Below are 27,415 nucleotides of genomic sequence, written 5' to 3'. Positions count from 1 at the left end.
ATTTACATTTCAATAGCTAGAACAATAAATGAAGTTACTAAATAATGCATCATCAAACATTTGACTAATCACTAAATCAGTGATAAATGTTTCAACTCTCAAATGCTTTCTTGTTAATTAAATGGTGAGCTAATGTTAATGTAGCTACTGTTGTCACAAGCTGGATGTGGCTGGACATAACTTTCAGTCAACTTTTTTTCATGTTCACTATTGATTATGTAGGAATGGGTGCAAAATTGGTGTTTGCTGTCCACCATTTAAATCTTAATACAGATGTCTCCTATGTTGTGCTGCTTGTCTCAAGCTAAACTGAGTGAACAGGATTTTGAGTGAACAAGCACGTAGCTCCACACCCTTTCATGCAAACTTAAACGAGCGATAAACAAATAACAAAGATGTGACGTAGTAATCAACGTTTTAGCAAGACTTTAACTGAATCATGATCATGAAGATGGTTAATTGGTTGAAAGAGTGAGCACTATTATCTTCATTTGTCATTGCTCTGTCAAATACTAAGATATTGAGAAACAGTTTTTGCTGGAAGACAAAACTATGGAGCATTTATACAAACCTGGGTTCCTCCTTCCTTTCAGGTATCCCACAACATTGTAGATCTTCTTGTAGGACACCTGGTTTCCAACAGTCAGAGTAATCTTCTTTCGTTCTATGAAGAAGGAAAGACAAACTTTAAGATGAGCTGCACTGGGGGAAAAGAAAAACATTTTTGAAATTCCTTGTAGGTGATTTCAAACAGGGAGAGCTCATTGTCCCAATAGCTCCTAATTCCAATTGTCAAAGAAAAATGTGATTTGTTCATCAACCAGTTGTCCATGTGTTTCTGTTTGGGAGAATGTGGAGTGTATATGTGGAGAAAATGCCTTTGAAAGTAATGCATGTTTTTCTTTTGTTTATTTTTTTCAGGATAACAGGATGTTGCAAAAAATGGCCTTGTGGTTCAGTCGGGAATTTTTCTGACTGTTGGGGCTTCAGAATTATGAGCCGTCTTATCAGTGGCACGGCAACGTTTCAAACACGATCCTAGCTTTGACCAGTTTTTGCCAATTTGATGTATTATGCGAGCTGAGGAGTGACAATGAATCCAAATTTGTCCCCAGTGTGATGAAACAGCAAAATACTAAACACTTATTTTGTTGGTAATTGCCCAGAGAGTGAACGTAAATGAGGAACAGCATGACTTACAGGCTCTGATATAGATGCTGGTGCCATATAAACTAAAACATACCAGACAGAAAAGCAAACTGAAATCAGAGGAAACTGGTGAAAAACAATCTTCAAATTCGATGGTAAAATAAAACCAGCAAATCAACAGATTATTTTAGGCAGTCTTGACTGATTCATCCACTCTACTAACCACTTTGGCCCAAAACCTTTAGAAATAAAATAAATAAAATTTGTTGGCAGAGACGTTTTGCAGATACATTTAATAGAAATGATTCTTTGTTATGTTTATCAAATAAAAGCATAATCCCTGTAGCATAACATTTCCCTCAAATTATATTTTCTAACTGCATATTTGTTGGATATGAATGTTTGAATTTCAGGGGGTAGAGTTGCCTATCAGTGCGCAGGACAGACAAAGGAAAAAAAAAAAGAAAACAAAATGTGTTTAGAGTGGTAATGGTGTCCAACATGACTTCAGAGAGGTGTCATTTTAAGAACAACTGATGCAAATTGATCAACCAGACAAACTGACACCACCAAATAATAAAGTACATGTACAATAAGAACAAACTCAAACACACACTCCCTTACACAGTATTTCCAACATGTTCTCGTCCTGCCACTTTGTCAGTGGACTTAACATAGTTCACACTAGGTATCCTCCTATGTCTGTTAGTGACGTTCCGGTACACTGTGTCAATTTATTTGTTAAATGCATTGTGTCTTTTCAAAACACATTTCATTTTTAGAGGGAATGTACCATTTCTGTTCGTTTGATGGATACAGTAAAAAAAACAATGTGCAACAAAAGCACATGGTTAGGTTTAGAAAAAAAACATCATGCTTTGTCTTAACATTCCCACGGGAAGTGAAGAAAGCAGTGAAAGTCTGCAGCAAACTGACACATCTTTTGCAGCTTAACACCACTGGGCAGCATTATAAACTGTCTTTTTGCATCTGTGTCTGATGCCAAAAATCACTGACAAAGCAGTGGTATTTGACAATTTGGCAATGAAACCCTGGCTGGTATCTCAAATTCCCAGTGTCTTACCCAATGTATGTCAAGTGAATGACAGTTGAATAAGAGTGCTTATCAATTTTCAAATTTCTCTATAGGTGAACTATGCCCATTTCTAAAATTCATACATGTTATTACTATGGTCAAAGACAGTCCAAAAATATAAGTAAACATAAGCTTTCTCCCACATCCAAAATCTCTAGTGCTAAAACTCAAACTTGTGATGTCATAGGGTATAAAGTCTGGAGCTGCTCCATAGATAATGAATGATGACAATGAAAGATGTTCTAGATGACACTCAGAGCAGTCAGGGGAATGTTCTGAGTACATGGGTACATTTTCTGTTTCAGAACTGAGAACACTACAATAGAATAAGCCACTGACGGCCCGACATTACAAGTTTGAGACTTCTCTGGTTTTTGGCTTTGAGAGAGAGTAGCTCATGTTTACAAGTACTGATTAAACTCCCCAAGACCATGGAAATAACATAATGGAATTCTTAATTCAGGTGGTGTTCCCCTTCCCATTGGGTACAATCTGACCGCGATGCACTATACATGGCAAGAGTATGCGTCCCCAAATCTGTGCAACCACTGAGAACATACTGCATTGACACACACACAAACATACAACACATCATTCAGATAAAAAAAAACACCATTAACAGGAAGAAGCTGAGAAGTGAAAATGATGGTCCAATTGTGTTGTTGTTGGAAGATCAAGGATGTCAAACTAAAATGGTTCTTCCTACATCTGCTGTTTCAACACATCAGTGTGTTTGTGTTGATATTGTATCATGTTGTTAAAGGTCTTTCTGTCATTGGCAATATGATAATGGAGCTTCAGGTATTTTAAACATTGATGTGATGCAATGTTTATGCTAAGTGACTAATGAGGTGGCCAGTTGTCTGACATTAGAAGGGACATTAAAACAGTTACAGATTCCATTTGTGTCCCTGTCTGTTCTCATCAAACTGTACCCACTGCTGTATGTGTGTGTGTGTGTGTGTGTGTGTGTGTGTGTGTGTGTGTGTGTGTGATCTCTACAACACTCATTTACAGAACAAAGTTGTCAGGGGTGGCTTTGAATAAGGTCTCATTCCCTCTCAGTACGTCCACTTTGACACAATCCCCCATGGTCTTGATTCTCCTCACATATAGCTTTATATTTCTTTCTACACTTTATTTTTCAAATTTTTGCAATGGTAATTTTCTTTGTCCAAGAATGTTAATTTGAGGTGTTAGCATGAAGTGAAGGGCACAGGAGCCACATGTTAATTTGGCTCACACACCATGGCCATTAAAATCTGTAATAAGAGAAACGAGATGATGATATGACAAACACAAGCATTACAACCTGCCCTCACTTCCAAATCATCAAATATTGTTTCTTAGTCAGTGGCCATTGGTATTGCTCACTAACGCACTGAGGCACTCTGTATGCAATGCACCTGACCACATCATTATTTGATGTTCTGAACAGCAGCCATAGTGTAAAGACTGAGAAAGTTTGCATAGGGTGAGAGGGAGGGGGAAGTGGATGGTCATATGACATATGTTACATTACGTGAGTAGGATGTACTTATTTTAACAAAAAAACATGATTTTTGTTTAACATAACCACACACTTTCGTTGCCTAAAATTAAGTTACACTGGAAGTGTATACTGAAACAAGACTGTATGCATTCAATGAGCGGAAACTGTACATTTCCTATGACAATTGAAAAGTAGGGCCGTAACGGTACATGTATTTGTGTCGAACCGTTCGGTACGCGACTTTCGGTTCGGCACGACCCTGTACCGAATTATTGAGCGCAGGATATTATTGTATTTTATTTTGTTTTATTTTAATTCCGTTTTTGCGAGCTGAACCATTTAAAATATCTAGTTCCCCGACGGACATAATTGAGTGACGGACCGAGTCCGACCGTAAATCTTTCACTTTGTGCGGTACATTCTCGCATTTTGACAACATGGCAAGTGAGCCTGATGAACCTGAAGACCCACACGCAAACCTTAAGTCCTCCGTTTGGGAACACTTTGGTTTCAGGGTAAAATACAAAGATGGAAATAAACAAGTTGACAAGACAAAAGCAGTGTGCCGACACTGCAGAACAGCGGTTGGGTATGTACTTGGAAACACGTCTAACATGCTAACACATCTAAAGCAACGCCACCCAAATTTGAACGTTAACCAGCATGACTAGAAAAAGCAATCTAGTGCAATCTACGATATCGTTGTCGTTTAAAAAGAAAGAGCGTTTCCCTGACCATCGCGCTAAAGAGATAACCAACGCCACTGGAGTTGAGTAAAATTGTTTAAGCTGCACTTTAGATATTGAAGCATGTTTTGTTTACTGCACTTTAACAAAGTGGGAAAGCTAAGTAAGTTCCTAGTAAAACTGAATCTGAGCAGGCTTTAAAGCTGACCAGCTGCACTATACTTTTTATTTTAATTGAGTAAAACTGTTAAAGCAGAAATGTATATTTATATTTTTCATTCAAAAAATGTGTTAAAATACAGCAGGATTTTATTTTTCACTTTTATATTTCTATTTTCATTCAAACAATGTGAAAAAGCAGGATTTTATATATATATTTGTTTCATTCAAAAATTGTGTAAAAAGAGTTAACTGCTGTGGTGGTATGTTTTAATAAGGTTACCAATAAGTAAAAGATATTTAATAGTTGTCTGTTTTTTTCATTACTGTAACCAAAAAAAAAAACGAACCGTGACTTGTGTACCGAGGTACGTACCGAACCGAGATTATGGAATCTCTCTGTGGAAGCCTCTCGCCCAGACTTTCCAGTGATTGTGGCAGCAGTAATCGTCTGTTAAATCAGTCTGTAAATAGGAAAATGTGTGTATGTTGAAAGAGAATATATGAATGTAAGAGAAGAATGTATGCATGTGTGAGTGAGAGTATAGTGGAAACGGAAGGAGTATAGTGGAAACGGAAGGCAGTCCATTTATCGTCTACATACTCCGGTACAGTAGGTGGCGGTATATATATACATGACATATATATACATATACATATATATACATACATATATATATACACATGAGCTAGTAGTTGCAACACGCCATAAAACCAAAGGAAGAAGAAGAATTTATCGCGCTGTGATTGGCTGAGAAGGATGTTATTGACATGGGTCTGCTGTGGTGAAACTACAATGTTCTGAAGATGGACTACAAAATGCACACGATGAGAACGTATGGGGCGTACGTTCTCATCGTGTTGTTTCATGCAGGATATATATACGTGGACAACGCGGTGAAAGATATTGTTTAATTACTAAGGTCAGAATTGAATTAAAAAAAGGAATATAGGCTACCAGCGACACACTGAAACAAAATTGTCACATTGAGAATGTTTGCTCACACTCACCCATCTGAATCCCAAGTAGTAAAATGAATTAATGATATTACTAAATGCTGGCAACAACGCTCAAATGAATAAATGACTGATGCAAATTGAGCATATGTTACGGTGCGTGTCCCCTCCGTCCACAGCTGTGTTCAACTTGTTTGTTTTATAACAGGATAAACAAATATTAAATGCATTATTTTATTTTTCCGCGGAAATAAAAAAAAATAATGGAAATCCACGTGCTTTTTCCATTTTCTTCTTCAAATGGGCAATTGGAATAGAAATTAGACTACAACCAGTAATTAACTTGTGTTTGGCCTTTATTGTTAAATCAATATTATGTGTCGGGTGCCCATAGGCATCATTCAGGTATGGCGAGGTATGGCAGCTGCCATTCCTTGGAATCGGGAGAAAAAAAAGAGAGAGAGGTTCTGTAGTCATTATTCGAGGCGCACCGGCTGGTTGTTTTCATTGTATTGCACTTAAATAGGTCAATAACATGCTCATCAGTGAATACCAGTGTTAGTGAATACGAGTTTTATTGAATCAAATTGTTTGCCACTTTGCTTCTCTGCGAGTTTTGAGTGAGTTACTGTATATTTCCAAATAGTTGCCCAGTGGCAAATAGCCACCGGGCACCTAATAGCCGCTGGGGGTTTGACCCCATTTTGCGTATTAAACGCCGGTCCGATTAAACGCCTGGGCGATTATTTCCTCATTCATTGCCTCATGGCTGTCCCTCCTTCAGGGACTGTTTGCGCTTTTACGCACGGGACGGTGGTGAAGTGGCGCACATGACTCATGCTACGGATGGACGGACAGACAGACACGTATCTAAAACAGGTAATACATCTGGCTACATCTTTCCCACATCAAATATCCGTGATCACATACACCCGCGTGCGTAAAAGCGCACACAATTCTGTGTCCTCTCACTGCGGATGCTGTGATTTGATGGCCCGGTACTCATTGTAGCCCACTCTTATAAGACCCTATAATAATAATAATAATAATGATAATAAGTTACTGTGGACCTATATGCCATGCCTTTTAATTTTTTCTTCATGTCGGGATGTTAAGCTTGCATTTTCGGTCTCTGGAGACACTCCAATAAATTCGCCTATACAGTATTGTACCAAATTGGCCTTTGTTTTACTGTGTTTCATACACCGGACCCCTTGGTTATCTTCTAGAAATAAGCTTGTAATTAATTTATTTTTTTTATTTTCTGTGAAGTTAAACACATGACTAATGATAATTAAACGTCCGCTCACTGTCCGTGGTGCTGAAATATGCGCCGAAATAGGTCAGACGTTTTCACTGCTCTCACCAAGTCGTGCATTGCATATCTTTTAATGTTACAGTCTTTTGTATTTTTTGTTATGATCCTTCCACTGTAGCTCTGCAGGGAAACACTGTACAGGGGAATAAAAAGTGGGAAGCAGTAACTTCATTGATTATTTAAATCTCCAGATACGCCAAGTATATGCGCATTTACGCAAGAGGCACAGCAACGTTACTTCATTGATTATCTATCTATTTTTTTAGATTCAATTTTATTTATATAGTGCCAAATCACAACAAAAGTCATCTCAGGGCACTTTACACATAGAGCAGGTCTAGATAATACTCTTGAATCTATCTATCTATCTATCTATCTATCTAGGCCATAAGCAAAGCCGATGCCAATGTTTTGAGATGCAGTAGGGGCAGATAATATAGATATAACAATAAAGGCGAAAAACAAGTAGGTTTCTGGTTTTGGTTTAATTTCTATATCAATTAGCCATTTGAAGACAAAAATGGGAAAAGCACGTGGATTTCTGTTTTTTCTCATTCACACGAAAATCGGAAAATTAAAACGATGCATTGTATATTTGTTTATAAAACAAGTTAAACAAAGCTGTGGATGGAGGGTAGCCTACACCAATAGTAGCGAAACATTCATAGTTCACATCAAAGTTTAACATAATGTTGAAAGTTGAAAAAATATATATGAACAAGTTATGGCATGAGATGTATAATGCTTCATAAACAGCGGTAACTTAGATGGTGATCTCCTTCCTTTCTCGGTGATGTTGATCTTTTTCTTTCCTAATCATTTGAGTTTGTGAATGGTGCGTAAATATTGCCACCACAATGACTTGTGGGATGGAATTATCTCCTTTCCTATCGCTTAGGAAGGTCCGATGTATCCTATGCTAAAGGAGATCTGAAAGGAAGCACTGAACCTCCTTTCCTTAGTGTTTAGAGAATTCGAACAGCTCTTATCATGGCGGCCACTAAACTACTTCCAGGTCATTTCACTCAGCTAGGAACCTTCCTAAGCAAAAAAGACTTGTATATATGTGAGAGTGAAAGTATATGTATGTAAAAGAAGAATGAAAATATATGTATTTGAAAGGAGAATATATGTATTTGAAAGGAGAATATGTGTGTGAGAGTGAAAATATATGTATGTGAAAGAAAAGTGAAAATATATGTATGTGAAAGGAGAATGTATGTGTGTGAGAGGGTGTGAGAGGGCGTATGGCCCCTCATAGACTGACTCACCAGCAGACATCACTACATGAGGGTATACACTATTCAGTACTTTGCCAAACAAAGTCTGCTATTGTTCTGCCACGGTGTTCTTGGCGCAAGGAAGAAATGCATTCAACACCTTTTTTAGCAATCACAGGAGGCGGAAATCCACCTCTTTATATACTGTGGTGTCCACAAATATTTGTTTAGGCACATCCTGATTGTCCGACTATGTTTATGCTTTTGTCAGAGTGCGTATGCATGCTTGTGATTTGAGTAGTGTGACCCAAAGAGTCCAGTAGGGGGCAGAGTCTGTGTGAGAGGGCACATTAAAACATTATTATCTTTCCATCCAACTCTTAAATTACCCATATCATGAAATGGGAACCAACCAAAATGACCTCAAACAGAAACAATGTCCCTCATGTGAAGGTCTAAAATACAGACTGGCTCTTACAAAAATAGCAAAACAAGACCATTCTTAAACACACACACACACACACACACACACACACACACACACACACACTGTACACTGCCATACGTTGCACTTGACAGAGCAGTCACTGGATATTGTGTCTGCCAGCTCTGCTGCCTTGCTGGACGGCTGAAAGCTCCAGGGAAGCTGATGGCTGGATATCTGAGGGAAATACAGACGAGGTGCCAGTAAAGATGTGAAGCAGGGGCTCAAACTGTGTGTGACAGAGGTCCCCTGCCTACAGCACAGCACTACAGCATGACAGCCCACTTTTCCAGCTCCACTCCCGTCCTCCATTCCTCCCTGCCTGCCTCCTCGCCCTCCCGCTCCTCTTTAATACATTATAAAAATTCACTGCTTTCTCTCATAGGCGCCACATAACCCATTTATCACTTTTGACATTGGCACAAATGACTTTGGCTAAAGAGCAGGGATGGAACATGTGGCCCGTTTGTGTATTCAATCTGCAGACATACGCACAGAGAGCAGCGAGAGAGATTTGTCATTGAGTAATTCCCCTTCATGATGAATGGGTTTACAGATGGGGCTGCTCCTACAGGTAAGGGGTGACTCTGAGTTAAGTTTGAGAGTTGATGAACATATTTAAAGGGACTACAGTGAGTGTCTGATTTTCACAAGCTAAATAAAATGCAAAAGCAGATATTTCCATAGCCACTCTCGGCAGGTTTTTTCCTGCATGATTTTCTACCTGCAGCTCTTGAATTAGTAACGGTCAAACAGTGAATATCAATGGTTGATATGAATATGTCCTAAAACAAAATCTATCAAACTCAAATGAATTAAGATGTGACCATTAGTGCTACAATGTCCAATCTTGGGCAATTTTCTCCTGAAAGACTTCATGATTTCCCCTGTAAGCAGCAGGGTGGCAGGGTGCTTAGAACGGCTGTCTCTGAGAGACACAGGTCATCCCTCCGCACAGCTTTTCAGTCTCTTAAAAAGGCCTTTCAACAAGATACTTAACCTCTGTCTACTCCAAGGAACATCACACATGACTGACCCAGAAAAAAAGCATTTTCCAACAAGTCCTCCTAAAACTACAAGAGAGATTGTCTGACATTGCCTGTCAAAACAACCTATATGATGGTTACAAAAAAAATTAACATCAGCATTTTCTGATCTACCATCCCATTGGTTAAGATTTGTTTAAATGAACACTGTGTAAGATTTGGGAGAATTTAGTGACGTCTAGCAATGAGGACTATGGATTTCAGCTAGCTGAAACTCCTTCTAATTAGAATTCTTTCAGTGTTTATTGTCCAGGAGATTTTTGCAGAGAGCTGAATTATCTGCCAAGGTCTCTTCCTCTCAAAAACAAACAGACCTGGTCATTAGAACTGGTAAAAACACCAAATAAAGCAGTTTCTCATTATGAAGTAGTGTTTCTCTGACACTGTTTGGCAAGTTGCAGATGGGAAACTCGCTTGGCACCTCCTATGTGTGCTAACTGTTCATCTCTGATTACTGAATGTGTTGACCTTATTTCTGATCCAAATGTTCAGGGTTTTTTTTTACACTGAGCCTAATTATTTGAAGAGGTCTTTCCTCTCCGAAACAAATGGGCCCGGTGTTTTAAACCAGAAAAAAAAAAAAAAACCCACAGAATAGAGCAGTTGCAAGTTCCAATCAGTGTTTCTCTAATGCATCACCAACATGTTGGAGAAGGGCCGTTAGCCTAGCACCTACTAATGGGTGCTAACCTGTTGTCACTGATAATTTAAGATCTATCTACTACTATCAGCAGAGGTCTCCTTAAATTAAAACAAACACTTTGGGAAAAAAGCAGGTAAAGCAGTTTCACATTAAAAAAAGAATCAGTGATCTTCCGACGCCGCTCGTCCCAGAGGGACTTCTAACTACTGTGGCTGACGTGAAAACACAAATTAACCTATTTAGAGCCGGTGTTGGGTTTTCTGTTCTGGGCTACTGTAGAAACATGGAGGTGCTACATAGTGATCTCCATGGACAAGGACCAGCTCCCTACGGCTCATTCTAAGGTAATGAAAACACATTCCTGTTTTCAGTTAAATATACACTAAAGAAAACATACTTATATATAACATAAACATAAACAATTTTATCTTAATTTAATGTCTATTTGTACACTTATTTCATTTTAACATACTTTATGTCCATTTTATTATGAGCTGCTGGGCAGCTGAACTTCCCTTCAGAGATTAATAAAGTTCTGTCTATTCTATTCTATTCTATTCTATTCTATTCTATTCTATTCTATTCTATTCCTAAATCCTACACACTGAACCCTTTAAAGGGATACACCAGCATTTGGGGAAAAAGGCTTAATTACCTTATTTTTTAGGTTAACCTGACAAACTGACTTATCAAAATTTATTTCTATGTACAAGTTACACAAAGGAATAAAAACTTGTTCACTAGTGAGCTGTAGTTTAGTTATCTTTGACAAAGCACAGCTGTTTCCTCCCTGCTTCCAGTCTTAAAGCTAGCAGAGCTAAGCTCCTCATGTCCCATCTCTAATTCAGTTTTTTTTAATACACAGACATGAGATTGATATTCATATTGTCATCTCACTTCTAGATAAAAGCCAAATAAAAATGTTCCCAAAATTTTAAGCCATTCTTTTTTAGTATGAGTAAAACAAGTGGCTCTTACAAGAGAGATCATATTTGATGTTTGTTAAATCCTAAATGGCCGTTTTAGTAAATGATTTTTTAGACAACAGGCTGCAGAGCCAAATCAGTTAAATGCAGCATCAAAACAACATCTGTCATAATTCTAGTTTTTTGATAAAGACAAGGTTGTAATAATTATTTAAAAAAAGAAAAGAAAAAAAGATTATTAAGTAATGCAAGATGGACCAGGATCAACAAGGAGCTACAGATTGACCAGACTGTCCTCTGCCAAAAAACAGCCTTATAGGTTGTTTGTATAAGCAGCTTTATTGACCCATATTTATCTTTATTGTTAGGCGGCGACCTCTAGTGGCTGTAGTACCAGCCAATATGTGTATGTGGGGCCCATGTGAGTAGTAAATGAGCTGAAAAATGGACCCTATATGGCATTATCCATGGGTTCCATAATGGCCCCATGCCAATTGCACACATGGGTGGTTTTACCACCCAGTGAACCTGGAACCTGTGGGCAATCCCATATTGGGCCCATTTTTCAGCTCATTTACTACACACGTGGGCCCCACATACAAATGTTGGCTGGGATAATTACGATGGGAGCAAAGAAGGTCAGGTGATGTCAGTATGAAGACCAACAACCACGGGACTTCAGCCAGGAGACCATTTTTTGCGACCCATGTAAAACCAAAAGTCAACGTTGGCCTACTTTGACTTACGTATGTAAGTTTACTTACTTAAGTTACATCACATAAGCAACATACTTTACTTACATCATGTACGTAACCTAACTCAACTTCCGTACGTAACTTTAGTTAGGTAACAAACATACTTATTTAAACCCAAACTTTAACCTAACCAAGTAGTTTTGGTGCCTAAGCCTACCCAAACTATGAACGTTTTGCAATGTGAAATAGGAGTTACTGGATATAACTCCAGTTCTGTGAATATGAGAACCTGTCACTGATAGTGTCCAACTGTCATACATCATTTTGGGAGTCACTGGCAAGCAACCTATTCTGTCAGTGTGTTGGGATTGACACATAAACAACTGACACACATTCCATAAGTTAAGATGTGCTATTAGCAATGACTTATATGACTCAATGATAGCATGAGGTCATTTACCAGTAGACACAGTAACAAACATTTATTACTCAGTCAGTCGTTTGAAATCATGAATCACCTAATGACTATGACATTTATATGCCTTTATGCATATTTGTGAAGTATTGCTTGTAGAAGTATCTGATAGTTTTGCTGCCATAAAATCTGTCTGCATTCCAGCACCACCACATACACTGTATTACTCATAATTCAGTGGCGACAGCATCAACAACTTTGAAACACCACCTGTTGCTACAAGAAATTAATCACATCTTGCAATAAAGCAAGCCGACTTTATCACCCATGAACCCATAGATTTAAACCATAAGTGCCACCTAATGAAAAGAGCTGATATATAATCATAGAATCTAAATTCAGAGGCAACTCGGCATCGTTCTCTGCAGGGTATTAAATGCAGAGTTGAAAAGAAAAAGCAGTAAGCGAATGTGGGAAACCTGCACACAGCAATCAATAGTGGTGTAATTAAAGGGCCTGGGAGTCCTTTCTATAAAGCCATTTCAAGTTCTTCTGCTTCGCTCTCCTCTCCCTCCGCGGCCTCACAATGTAATTGCCTCGGAAATTTGTTACACTTTTGGCATTTGTACTGAGTGGGAGAGAGAGGGAGACAGAAAGACAAAGAAAGAAAAAAAAGAATTGCATGTGTTCAAAAATTAAGAGAGGAGGAAACGAGACAATGAAGCAATTCAGGCACAGTTGACTCGCCAAAGTCACATTCTTCAGCTATGATTTTTTTTCTCCTGCATTAATTGGCTGAAGATGAATGTATGTGTGTGTGTGTGTGAGTGTGAGAGAGAGAGAGAGAGAGAGAGAGAGAGAGAGTAGCTTTCTTCACTTGCACCTCCTGGCCTTTATTTTGTGATTTAAGATAATTAAAAAAAAATCAAACCACACCACTGAAGTGAAACAAAGTCAGTATTATTAGTGTATCAATGAAAAGGTAGAACTAAGACCAAACCCTGCCCAGTCAACAGAAAAAAATGTTGGAATTCTATGTTTCTACCAGCCCCCTCTTATTCATAACTCGTGAACTATTGCCACTTTGTCAGTGATGCACTGACAAAAGGCAAAGGCACTGATGCAAAAGGCACCTATGTCCACTATGTCCAACAAACAGCGGACTTTCACCCAGGCGCCCGTTGTTCGCTTCCCGTGTGAATATAAAGCCAAACCATGATGTTTTTCCTTAATCTAATCACATAATTTTGTTGTACAAGGAAATAAACATAAATACAAGGCGTTTTAAAGATGTATGTTTATTTTGAAAAAGACTATGCATCTAAAGGGCAGAAACTGTATTTTTCCTGTGAAAACGGAAGTGTATTTTGAAAAGACATGATGCACGTAACAAGGGTAAATTGACATGGCGTCCTGGAATATCAACAACAGACACAGGTGACACATACCTAACGTGTCATATGTAGACATGAAAGTCCACTGACCAAGCACCATTATTTGACTAGCTGGTATGAGAATGTGTTGTTTCTGCAAACCACCAATGTGTTACATTGGCACAATCTCATACGTATCACATCAACGTTTCTGAAGTGACATAGTGTATGAGCTGACATTGTTACCTGGAGGTGGAGAGGATGGTGGATTGCGTGTCACTTAGGCGAGACACCTACCAAGCTGCAAACCCAAAAATGGGTGTTTTCTAGCAACGCAGATAGTGCCACATAAGATGACTGTTTATTACCAAGACATGTTTTCCCAGTTGGGATTGCGACCCCAAAACCAGGTATTTAAAAGATGGTCTTTTCCTAACCATAAGCAGGTGTTTTTTTATGCTTTACCTAACCACATGTGATCACAGTTCGTTGAAAGTAAAATTCACTGTATCTGTTACATAATAATGTGCAAATGTAACATGTCGGTGGTTTGCAGGAACTTGCAATGTCAACATTTTCGGGCATTGTGAGGGGGTTGACCAAAACATAGCTAAAATACTTTTTGAGTTTTGGGTTTAGCATTATTTTTAAAGTTTGGACTGGACACCTTAGTTCCAATTAAGGAAGATGTTAATGCTACTATTCAGAATACAATGGTATTTACAGCATACAATAGTATCTAGTTTTGGGAGGCTCTTTTTATTTCAACATGACAGTGCGCTTGAATACAAAACCAGCTCAGCTAAAGAAATGCTTTGTTCCCAGTTTGGTGTAGAACTTGACTGGTCTGCACTGGCCTTTATGCCTGAGATCACTTAAATCTTTGTGTTTGAATGGGAGCAAGTCCTTGTATTTCACACAAGCATATGGTCCAATTAAATATCTAAAGTGCAGCTCAGTTCATATGAAGGGTAATTTTCAGGAGCCGTGAGAAAATTTGGCAACTTATTTTATTGTCAATATGTCTGTGAAAGCACTGTAATTAACTACAAATAAAAAATGAATAGTTGCAGATGAGCCAACTTAGCCAACCAGAAGCTTAAGTGGTGGTTTATGGTGTGTCAGCAGGGCAATATGAGTACTCCAGTACCAGTCAATACACACAGCACACATTTTTAGTGAACCTTATGACTTCAAGTCAGGTAAGACTTGGATAACATAAAGCTGGAAGTAGTAGAGAAGTGTGTGTATGTGTATGCCTCTGTGTAAGTGTGTAAATGTGTACACGATCAGTCAGCCTTGCCAGGGTAAACAAGGGCTTGCAACACGCCTTAGAGGTGGTGATGGACTAGCTTGGTAATTGTCTGGTCAACACACTCAGATAGAGTCAGAGCCAAAACCCAAAGGCCTGATGGGGACACAGTGTGTTCAGTGAATTAATCAATCTTAAAGGGCTGAAAAGATGAGAGAGGTTGAGATGCTCTCTCAGACACATACACACCCACAAATACAAACACACACAACTACATGACTGCAGACAACACACACAAGGCATTCATCCAGATGAGTGTAGACAGAAAAAGTCAACCTGATAAAAAGGTCAATCAGGATCAATTGACATGGTGGGCACACTAATTCCCTGGTTCAATGATGTCACGCAATGGGTTGCAGTTAATGTTGTGACTCCATAGGTAGTATAAAGAACAAGAAAGTCTGCAGAGGGAGGAGGTTGGTTTGGTGGGTGGGTCAAACAGACACAGAACTTTCACTCAGGAGACCAGAGTTCATGTCTTCCTATGAAACTACAAGTCGCGCTCAGGTCACTTTACAATGTACTTATGTCCTGTATGTAAGAAACATAGTTATTTTAATCAATAAACACAATCTGTCTGTAAATCTATGCAAGTAGGTTTGGTGCCTAAACCCAAATATGCCGCCACCACGTAATGTAGTGTTGAGAGGTCCTATTCATTTCAAGTGTTTCTGTCAGATCACGTTGAAAAGAGTTCAACAAAACTCAAGACTGAGGAATGTAGACACTGAGATGGAAATGCAATATTTTGCAATTTATTTTGCAAATGCAAAAAGTATGAAAGAGAAATGTATAGGAAGGACATCTAAACACTACTTTAAAAGTTGACCTCGAAATTTGCAGGAAACAAGAGTTGTTTATTCACTGTTTTAGAATGATATGCCTTAAAGTTTAAATTCATTCATTCATTTTCCATAACTGCTTATCCTCTTGAGGGTCGCGAGGGGGCTGGAGCTTAACCCAGCTTACAATGGGCGAGAGGCGGGGTACATCCTGGACAGGTTGCCAGACTATTGCAGGGCTGAGGTATAGAGACAGACAATCATTCATGCTCACAATCACACCTACAGGCAATTAACTAATTAACCTAACTTGCATGTCTTTGGATTGTGGGAGGAAGCCGGAGTACCTGGAGAAAATCTATGCTGACATGGGGAGAACATGCAAACTCCACACAGAAGGGCCCCCCACTCTGTATTCATTTCACTACCATAACCTGTCTCCAATGTGGTTTCTCTGAATTTGGCAGTACATCCAACTGGCCCCATGACTGCACAAGTTGGTTACGATAAGGAATTGCTGTCAGACCAAGAGCCTGGTGAGGATGATGAGTATGATTCTGGCTTGTTGAAGGTTAGTCATTGATAGGTTGTGAGCAGTAGTTATTCGTGCATTTCCAGATGAGCCATGTGCACTCAATTATGACAAGATGTTCTGGGAAAAATATTTGAAAAATATAAGGTAGTAAATTAGTGATTAGTGTGTGTGTGTGTGTGTGTGTGTGTGTGTTGCAAGTATTGTAGTTGCACACAAGTAATTAATGCTGTCAAACTGAACAAACTTATACAAGAAAGTTCTTTCAAAGATCCAACATTCACAACTTGACATCACTGTTTAAATGCACACAGGCAAAAACTAAAATAAAATAAAACAAATACTGATATAGGCACACACACACACACACACACACACACACACACACACACACGCAGCACTGAGAGTACTGTGAGGTCGGCCGAGTCATCTCGTTAAGGTCTGTGGAGGGACCCCGAGCAATTAACCAATGGCCAGCCAATACAGCCAGCCTTAATTGAATGGGAATTAAAAGAGAAAAATAAGAAGAAAAGGAATTAAAGAGAGGGAAAAAAATTAAAGGAGGCAGACAGATGGAAACTAATGATAGTTGGATCCCAAGAGTGGTCAGAGGTGCAGCCAATCGATTGGAGACAGATTACATCTCTCTCGCTCTCTCCCTTTGTTTTCCCTTTTGTCTCTCTCCCTTACTCACGCCCATTCTCTCCTCTCTTTCGAAAACATTTGATGTAATGGAAACACTTCAAAAAGAAGCCCGCCTCGCAGAACCATTGGATGTACATTAAGCTTGCTCGGTCTACACAGATGCCTGTCTTCAGAGAGTGGGGACAAACACAAACGGGCACACACACGCTCAAAATGTGCACTCCAAAACCAACAGTAGCTCTGCCAGAGCTGGAGCCGCTTCTGACACACAAAAAAGATTGTGTGACACATGAATGATATCCATTGAAAGACCCACTAGACCACTACTAAAAAAATAGCATTTGTGCCACAGTAAAAACATCAAAAAGACTAGAATACACTAAAATTACGCCAACCATTCTACAAAACTATAAATGGCCAAAAGGATCGATAAAAGACACTCAAAAAAAAAAAAAAAGACAAACGACAAAGTAAAAACTTAAAATATCCAATACCACTGAAATTTTCTGAAATAGCACTAACACCATGGGCTTTAAGCCTTCAAAATGAAAACAATACTGAGGCAGGAGTAGCTCACACAAGCATAATCTGCACACCTGCACTGAAAGATCAATTGTAGTCATGTCTTTGGCCAATGGTTTTTGGGGATGCATCACTGATTGTCTGTGTGACTCACTTGGGCAGCATAGGTGCTTAACAGTGTCGACCTGCGCGTGTGTGTCTGTGTGTGTGTGTGTGAGAGAGAGAGAGAGAGAGAGAGAGAGAGAGAGAGACTGTTATCTGTGCAACATGGGAAACAGCAGAAAGCAGTGTTCCAGTCACTGACCAGCTGTTTGGATTTATTGGGGAATAAATGGAAATGGACAGACCATACACACGTACAATGGGGAAACATGCTGGAATCAAGAGATGAGGACTCGCTTGCATCCCCCAAAAAGCTGCAGGGTTAGAATGGAAGGGAGGGGGATGAATGAGGGGAGGCTCAAGTGAAAGACAGAGGACTCAGAATGAGGGAGTGAAGGCTCAGAAGGTGGCAGTGTGGTAGAGGCCTGCAGTGATGATGCTGAGATAAGAGGGGATTTACGCTCTCGAAAGCAGGAATTACCTCTTAATACTGTATCCATCTCATCTCTCTTTTTTTCCACATATATCCACAGTCTATCTAACCACACACACCAGCACACGGAGTCACACACCTCAAAATGCCAAGGCTTTTATTCTTAGTACTTCTAGTGAAGCAGTTCCTTACAGGCCATAACTGCAAGATGACAAACCATGGGTGCTTTCACACCTGCCCTGTTTGGTTCAGTTCAATCAAACTCAAGTTTGTTTGCCCCCTCAGTGCAGTTTATTTGGGCAGGTGTGAACACAGCAATCACACTCAGGTGCGCATCAAAACAACCAGACCAAGATCTTCTTGAAGAGGTGGTCTCAGCCCAGTTACAAACTCTGGTGTGGTTAGTTTGCAGCATTCTGACCTCAATCCGAACCAACTGCAGTTGCATTATGCATTGTTTGGGTTAAACAAGCAGGATTATTAATGTGTGCCTCCTTCTGTACTACCTTAATATGCGCATTTGGCCCATCAAATGCATCACAACATTGTTTTCTAGTTGGAGCTGTGCCTTGTATTCAAACTGTATGATTTGCCTAAAATGAACAATGTGAGCAATATAGTACACAAAGACCAGTGATAAAATCAACCCAAGTACTCATCACTCCATTATAACATTACAGAGTGTCACAAGTATCTTGCAAGTGTATTCTTATTCAATGTTTCGTTTGCTTCCTGGATTTTTCCCATATGAAAATTCTGACCAATCAAGAGCAGCTTTCCCACACAAGGCATAATATCTGGTCCACTTGTAAATGCTGCCGTGAGAACACGAACCAACTCTAGGCAATTATGCAACTTTGTAACAAAATCAGTCACTGACTCGGACCAAAGCAAGCGAACTCTAGGTCTGGAAGCACCCTAACAGTGGAGACACAGCTGTTAGACACATGTAGAAGCTTTACATATACCAATAACGATGATTAATTCTCTCATCAAAGACACAAGACTCCATTAAGAAAAACAGCAATTTTAGCTCGGTGAACACATCTACAGGTCTACTGCTGCTTTGATTAGTTAGTTTGTGTTATTGTGTGACTTTGGTGAATCCAAGCTAACCCTTTTAAACACCACAAAGTAACACAAATAAAAAATACTTTTTGCAGCTGTGCTAGGCCACCAGCTCCTGTGTTCAGCAATATTAAATTGCTGTTTTTCCTATGGGGTCTGGCTTTGAAGAAAGCAATATAATGGCTTCATTTTTCAGTTGGAAATCACTGTCTGACATTCAGGTAAAGTAGTGAAAACATTTTAAATATCGCGCACACTTTAACTGATATTTATTTTTTTTCTGTTGGACTTTTTTAGCTAGCTAAAATATGTTTTGTTGCTGACCCCTTCAAAGCAGTACATTTCTTAGCTTCCACGTCAGACTGCAGCCGACTTCTCCAAACTGGGGGCGTGCCAACTGACACCTACTATATGTAATATACTGTGTACTATGTATAAGTACCTTGTACAGCCCCACTTCAAAAAATCTGAACTATGCCTTTAGGTATTATGAGAGTTATGCTCACTGTCATTTCTCAGATGGAAAGGGGAAGTACTGTGACGTGTTATGGTACAAATCTTGTACTAACTTTACCCTTGAAGACTTATTTGCCCAAACTTGCTTTACAAATCACAGGATTTCAGCTTTCAAGAAGAAAGTTACATAAGATATATCACAGCAGAGCTGACAGTGGGGATGTCAATCACCAGTGAGAGGAGCTCCAACAGAAAAAGCTTTGACAGTGACATTTCATGTTGACTCAGTTCAGCTTGAGGTGTCATAAAGGTGTCATTTGTACATGTACTTAACATCTCTACAGTGAACATTCACATGATGTATTCCACACTCAGAACACTACTATAAAGGGCTGGGTATCATTTAAAAAAAACAATACCAGTACCATTACCCTTACAGTGCTACCCATGCACACAGAGTACTTACAGAGTACCTTTTTTTACCTTCTTCTTTTGATACCCATCATGTGAATGGAAACATTCAGATGCCAAAGGGGTGTAGTATAGTTATACTTTTGAATGTTTGGGTGGCATCTTGGCACACTGACCTGCCATCTACTACAAATACGCCAGGTTCGACCAAGCCAAAACTGTATGGGTTGAAGCTGCTGTGGTAGAGAGCCAATCACATGTCCCATTCAGTAGAGGAACACTTGCAGTGATAAGCTGCAAGCAAAATATCAAATGCAAGCATCGTTTGACTGGAGAGGTTTCAGTAGTACTTGGTGGTTATTTGGGTCAATACCCTTAAGGTCTCCAATCAGATACCCAGCCCTACTCATAAAGCAGCAAACCACTATTTGCCATGTAAAAATACAGTGGAGTAATTAGCAAGTTTCCTGAGCTGAGAATGAAGTTACGCTCTCTCTCTCTGTGCTGTTATCCGAGCTTCTCTGTTCTTTGTCGCGGTAGCCGGCCTGGCGATGCATGCATCTTAGTGACACCCTCCCCTCATGTCCCACAGGCTGGCTAACTGCCATTGCTCTACCCTGAGGATATACAGAAGTTACTGCTGATAACTTTGCCCCAACCTACGGTGGAGCGACAGCGTTGGAGAGACATTTTTTGTACCTTACCTTTGGTGGCATCCAGCCATGCAAGGCTTGTTGAAAATAAATGTGTTTGTTGTACCCAGCTATTGAATGGTTGTCATAAAATTTGATGCACATATTCATTGTCCCCAGGGGATGAGCTGTAATATCTTTAATCCCCATATACTCCATTTAGTAGCATTGCGAGGTAATAGTTGGAATTTGCCCAATGCTTTGGCTGACCAGTACTTTTGGTGACCAAATACTTCAACAATTAATGATTGAAAAATTAATGATATCCCTATAAGCCTCAGATGTACTTTAAGTACGATTTAGCAAGCACTCTAACATGAGATGTTATCATGGTTAACATTGGAACTGCTTGACATCAACATGGTAATGCAGTCAACATGGATGTCACTGTAAGCAAGTTGGCATGCTTATGTTAGCATTTCACTCAAAGCACTTCTGTGCCACTGTAGCCTCACAGAGCTGCGAGCATGGCTGTACACTGCACAGATTTTATAGATTCAGATTTTATACTTCTGCGTCAAATTGACACATATGGTCTGCATAGACACGTAGCCTACACCATAGCCTATTCTGTAGTCTATGCCAAAGCCTGACATGCACCATCCCAGAAATGTAACTGCACGTTGCAGTAATGTAGACCTCCTGTTTTTATGAGTTGAAAACCATTTCCCTCAGTGGAAATGAAGCTTTTATTTACATTTATTTCACCGATAAGAAACTGAGTAGAGAAAAACTCCACTAATATATACAATGTAAAATGTCATATGCTTATGCTGATATGCATTTTGTATTTGTTTGGCAAATTAGTTAAGTATAACACAGTTGTTTTGTCTGTGACCCTTGTGAGTTGTAATGGAGCCGGATTTTGTAATGTTACTTTTCTTAAATGTTGCTGTTGTTCCTGGCTTCATATTAGTAGAGGAAAATTCAGCTAGCCAGTAGGCTAATTTATAAAAATGTAAAATGCATTAAGCTTATGCTAATAACATTAGCATGATGTATTTATGGGGGAAAATATATTCATCAAAAGATGAGTGTTCTGTCTGTGAATCTTGCGAATTATAATGAAGCTGATTTATGTGCTTGTGTTTGAAATTGTCCCTTTTTAGCCGTGTTTAAAATGTGTATTAAATGTGCTTTGTATCATTCAAACTTTAAATTATTTAACAGAAAATTCACTGCAGACAGGCACTTTGGAGGTGTAACTGCAGAGTGACACAAGACACAACACCGCACAAGCATAAATGCTCGCAATGGTGTAGGCTATGTGTAGAGCCAATGCAGAAGTATAAATCCACCATTAGGTCCTGTTTGAACGTCATTTTCAGTGCTGCCAACGTCAAAAATTCACCATAAATTCCTCAACTGCATTGGTTTGGTGGCAGGAATCTCACAGCCACATATTTCAAACATGAGAAGATAAAACTAAAACCATCATTACATTTAGATAACACCGCAGGTATGTGACAAAAATATATTTTAAAATTTGGTTGAACCGGCTTTTTAAAGTATTCCTTCATCACCTATTTCACCTTTTTCACCTCCATTTTCTGTTCTCCTGTTTTGCTTCTTTCTGCCTACTCTTCTTCTATATTTATACCCAGCACCCTCCTGTTTGAATGATGGGAAAATATCCCTGCTGCCCTCTTATCATCTATTCATCTCTTTTCCGCAAAGGAAATTAAACTCTCTCGATATATATTTCTTTTTCTTTCAGACTTTTTCTACTTTAATTTGTATGTGGGTTGCTTAAAAAGGGGACAAGCCTTCCTTTCAAAGTGAGAGAAATGACTTTGCTGGTAAAGACACTGCAGTACTGCTGATTTCTTCCCTCTTTTGTTCCACACTGCCATTTTTTCACAAGAATTTTATGGCCATTTTTGCCCTGAAGGTCTGTAATGTCCTGCCCTGATTCCCTCATATGTTAGTGTATTTCTTTGCCTTCAAGGAGGAATGTGGAAACCCCAATCATAAGAAAGGATCTCTTTTATTTAATCCCTCCATCTATCTATTCATTCTCCTTTTGTGTGAAGGAAGGTCTCTGTGGCTCCTACAGTAAGAGCTTCTCTCACCTCATTCACAATAGGTTAATTAACAACTGCATCTCATTTATGATGACCTGACCATCAGGCGCACCTAAGAGACAAGTTACATTTCAAGGCAATCAAAACTGGGCTGCAATAAAAATAGTTCAAGCAATTAAACAGCACAAAATAACAAGAGCAAGGACAACATACAACTACAACAAAAAAAGAGGGGATGTAATAAATGAGGGGCTAAAGAGCAGGTCTATATAGAAAGTTCCAAGAATGCTAATCTCTTTAGGGACCTTTTTTGAGACTGTTCTGTGTCAGTAGAGACTTAAAAAAGGAGTGAGAGTAACATTCTACACGAGTCACTGACCAGCCTGCTGGATGACAGGTACAACTGCCTATAACATATAGAGTAAATGATATCTCTGCATTCCTCCTTACTTTTATTGCTCTTGCTTTTTCTTTATACGCACTTGAGGTCAAAATATATGTGCTCTTGAAGCACATATGTTAAGCTGCTTTGCCTGTTTATTTTTTTTTCTTTGAAGAGCTTTTACATTGAGGCTTGGAAAAGTGGCAGCATTCAGACACAATAGAGACATCACAAATGAGAACCTAGGATGGCAATATCCCCACTACTAGGTATACGACAACCTCATTGTCTGTATCTGTATCTGTATCTGTTCAACCAACAAAATGATTTGTCTCTGTATCTGTATCCAGAAAAAAGACTGTAAGTTGGAGTAGGTCATACCTAGTCATGTTTAATCAGGCAAATATTGTATTTTCTTAGCAAATATTCATTGGCAATGAAGTTGTTGTGCTTTCAAAACATCAAATTAATCAAATATTAGCATATAACTAATTATGTAATATATTTTCACATCTCTCTCTCTACAGAGATAAATATGCCTAAGAAATGAAAATAAATACTCTAAATATGGCTATCAAAAAATGTTCAAGTGAATATATAAATATCTAAAAAAAAAAGAAAAAAAAGCTACATAATAAAAATAAATATAAACGTATAGATCAGCCATTATAGTTCAATAAATAAATAGGTTTGTTAAAAGGATTACTTGTATTTCAGGGCACTCTTTTCCTACTGCCATATTTATGTTGTTTAAACAGATGGAAATAAAAAAGGCTTGGAAATAAATATCCAAGCCTTTTTTATTTCCATCTGTTTAAACAACCATGAGCCCTGCGATAGTCTGGCGACCTGTCCAGGGTGTACCCTGCCTCTCACCCGATGTAGCTGGGATAGGCTCCAGCCCCCCCGCAACCCTCAAGAGGATGAAGCGGTTAGAAGATGAATGAATGAATGAATAAACAACCATGAAAGCTTGGTAGGATGTTAGTGGATGCTAAGTCAAAATTTCATGAAACCGAGGACTAATACATAAAGCATGTTACATCTTTAACAGATAAATAGTGACTGAAATGCAAGGTAAAGTGTTGTTATTGTTTAATATTTGACTATGGTATTTTTGATGGAGGACATTAAATAAATCTATAAAAACTACAGGTTCTGAGCTTCATTTTGTCCAGTAGTTAGCACTGTCGCCTTACAGCAAGAAGGTTCCAGGTTCGAAACCACAGGCCAGCCGGGCCCCTCTGTGTGGATTTGCATGTTCTCCCTGTGTCAGCATGGGTTTTCTCTGGGTTCTCCAGTTTTCTTCTACAGCCTATGTGAAGAGATTACTCTAATTTGCCCATAGGAGTGAATGTGAGCGTGAATGGTTGCCTGTGTGTTAGCCCAGTAATAGTCTGGTGACCTGTCCAGTGTGAAATGCCCAATGTCAGCTGATAGGCTCCAGCATACCTGTGACAATGTACCAGGATAAGCAGTATGGAAAATTAATGAATTAATTGGTGGGCGTTTGAAATAAACCCTGCTGCCACACCAGGCTTTTGTCTCGCTACTTCCACATAATGACTCTTCCTCCTACCCAGTGCCAAAGGTCAGCTCTCAGTCCCCTGTTTGCTGTCTTGGTAGGGGTAATTACAGAATACAGCAATTGCATTTCAATAAAGTGTAGTAAATGAAACAACTACTTCGCAAAAATCATAGTGTTGCAAACAGAATGGGCATTTTTATCTTGTGGCCATCCACAATGATATGAATCAGTTTAAAGTATAATTGGTTGATGCACAGACAAGTCAAGTAATTCTTTTCACCTGAATAATAACGAGCAACTTAGGGTATAATAATATCTCTTTCCATTGCATTATTTGTAATTTCCTCAATAACATCTTCATATTTGGGTACCTCCCTTACCACTAAAACTACAATTACATTTCATGTTGCTATTGTTAAGGACAAATTATCTTCCAAGTCTTACAAATTAAATGGCAAAATATGTGTTTGTTTTCTGATAATATGTTCCTGTTGGCAGGATGACCTCATTAATCTGTGTCTTCCAAAACCATCATAAATCACTGTTGCAAAAATAAAATGTTTTATTGATCTGACTCCACTATGGTTAAGGTTTAGTGAGGTTTAGGCACAAAACAACTTGGGTAGGGGTCGAAGAAATACTGCAGTTTGGGCTTACAGCTTGGGTTTATGACCCCTTTTATTAGGTTGGGTTGGCCATGCTCATGCTTAAAAGGACCCAGTGTTGAATATCAGTAGGAAACAAGTAACCATAGGAAACAGAGCAAACTGAAAGAAAGACATTTTGTTGACACATCCATCCACCTGGATCTGATTTTTCTGCTGACTTTGTGGCCATATGACAAAATCACACTCTTCTTCCCCTCACTTGGGCAAGACTCATGCCTCCTAAAGCCACCACAGGGCTTTGTCACTTAAGCAGTGACCAACCAGGTGTGCAAAGGTGAGAAAGTGGGCAGGGTTTTAAAAATAAGTGCACCATCAAGTGCTGCTTCTACAAATATGTTCATACACAGCGGTGGATTCATCTGATATCGTGAAAATCAGCTCTGGATGAGCCAACCCAGGTAATAACATTGATCAAGAAATACAGAAGCACTCATGAAAGATTATAGGCAGATTTATACTTGTGTGCTCTATGCTGAGCCTTTGCCGTAGCCTATGCATATGGCCTACGCTGATGTGAGCATTTATACTTGTGCCGTGGTGTATTTGTGTCCCTCTGCAGTTACACCTCCTCCTCAAAACACACCCAAAACACTCATTAAACATGGCTTAATAGCATCAGTTTCAAACACAAGTCCACAAATTGGCTTCACTATAACTTGCAGCATTCACAGACAAAGCACTTGCCCTTTGCTGGACACATTTTATCCACAAATACAACATGCTAATGTTATTAGCATGAGCCTATGGCATTTTAAATTGTACAAATTAGCTTAGAGACTAGTGCAGATTTGCTCTACCCATATGAAGCAAGGATAAATCACACACAAGTCTGAAAATACTATCTTGTGGGAGCTTTATAGTATTCACAATTTATTGTTTCTTATTTTTGAAATAGAAGTAAATAACAGCTTAGTTTCCTCTGAGGTTTTCAATGGTTTTCAGCTTACAAAAAAAGACAATAGGTCTGCCCCAAGTTAACCTGTAGTTACATTTCTGAGGAGATGCATGGCAGGCCATGGCATAGGTTATGGCATAGGCTCTATGCCAATTTGACACAGAAGTATAAATCTCGCTTAAGGCTGCATTCTTATATGAATGATTTGGTATACCAAATCAGGCGTTGCAGCAATTGGCCGCAGTGTCATGTGGGAGTGTAAAATAGCCGTTTGTGGGGGAGTGGGGGATGGAGATAAATCTAGTCTCGCTATCACAGTGAGTAGGCCTATTTGTCTTCAGTTAGTGTGTTTATGTTGGCTTAAAAAATAAGTAAAATTTATCATTACTGTAGTAATTTTACTGACACAAAAAGACATGCATACACACACAAACAAAGCAAGTGCTTTTCTTTGTAGGATACTATAAATAAGCTGTTAATTCATACTAATTTTTGTTTAGTCACAGTAACATTTAACAAGAGAATGAGACTGTATTAGTTGTTCCTGTGGTATGTGGGCTTCTTTTTCAGTCGTTCGCCAGTCACCTGATTGGCCACAGCAGCATGACTGTAGCATTTCTCCAAAAGTTGAGTCTGTTTCAACTTTCCGCTGCAGGCCACTGTGATTTTTTTTTTGCTGGCCCCACAGCCACAGCCTAGATCTGTGTTCAAATGAATAGGAAACACGGGCTTTCACCAGACAAAAATCACCTTGCGTCTCACCAAAATCAGCCTGGTCTCACTCCCAAGAAAAAAGAAGGTCGCCTGAGTACTATAGTTGCCGCTCAGGGCAGTTGAAAGGGGAGATGGAAGGGGAGATGGATGGGTCCAACAAGCACAGGACTCTGACCGAGGAGACCAGTGTTGTATCCTGTGTGAAACTATGTCAAAATTGAGTGATCTTGTCAGACAAGTTGTTAGTCATGTGAGTCTTTAGTCGACTGCAAGTCACGTGAATTGACTGACGTGACTAATGTCAACCACAATCTTTTCCTTACCCTAACCAAGCAGTTTTATTCCTTAAACCTTACCACCAACTTCCTGCATCACGATATAAAGCAAAAGGCTTCCTCTGATTGCTTTTCAAGCTTCAAAATATGATGAGTATAGGCAATCATGTTGGCTAAACAGTAAATCAGTCGAACCTTTGTGTCCACCTGGATCATTTACTCATCCCTCCTTCTTTCCATACTTCTGCTGAAATGACCACTCTTTAAATGGAATCACTGATCCAATAGAACACTTTGCCACTTTTCTAGTGCACT

The 27,415-nt window shown here is 39.1% G+C and overlaps 1 protein-coding gene across 1 annotated transcript in view; it reads right to left on the bottom strand.

The window, feature by feature from the left end:
* Positions 1-27,415, bottom strand: part of LOC125895872 (inactive N-acetylated-alpha-linked acidic dipeptidase-like protein 2) — a 791,425-nt gene that overhangs the window by 229,126 nt on the left and 534,884 nt on the right. Inside the window, exon 10 of the mRNA XM_049588047.1 lies at positions 572-664. Within this exon, the coding sequence (XP_049444004.1) occupies positions 572-664 (93 nt within the window). The remainder of the gene's footprint in view (positions 1-571; positions 665-27,415) is intronic.

This window comes from Epinephelus fuscoguttatus, linkage group LG10 (genome assembly GCF_011397635.1).
Source record: "Epinephelus fuscoguttatus linkage group LG10, E.fuscoguttatus.final_Chr_v1".
NCBI lineage: Eukaryota > Metazoa > Chordata > Actinopteri > Perciformes > Serranidae > Epinephelus > Epinephelus fuscoguttatus.
This window is presented reverse-complemented; position numbering and strand designations above follow the sequence as displayed.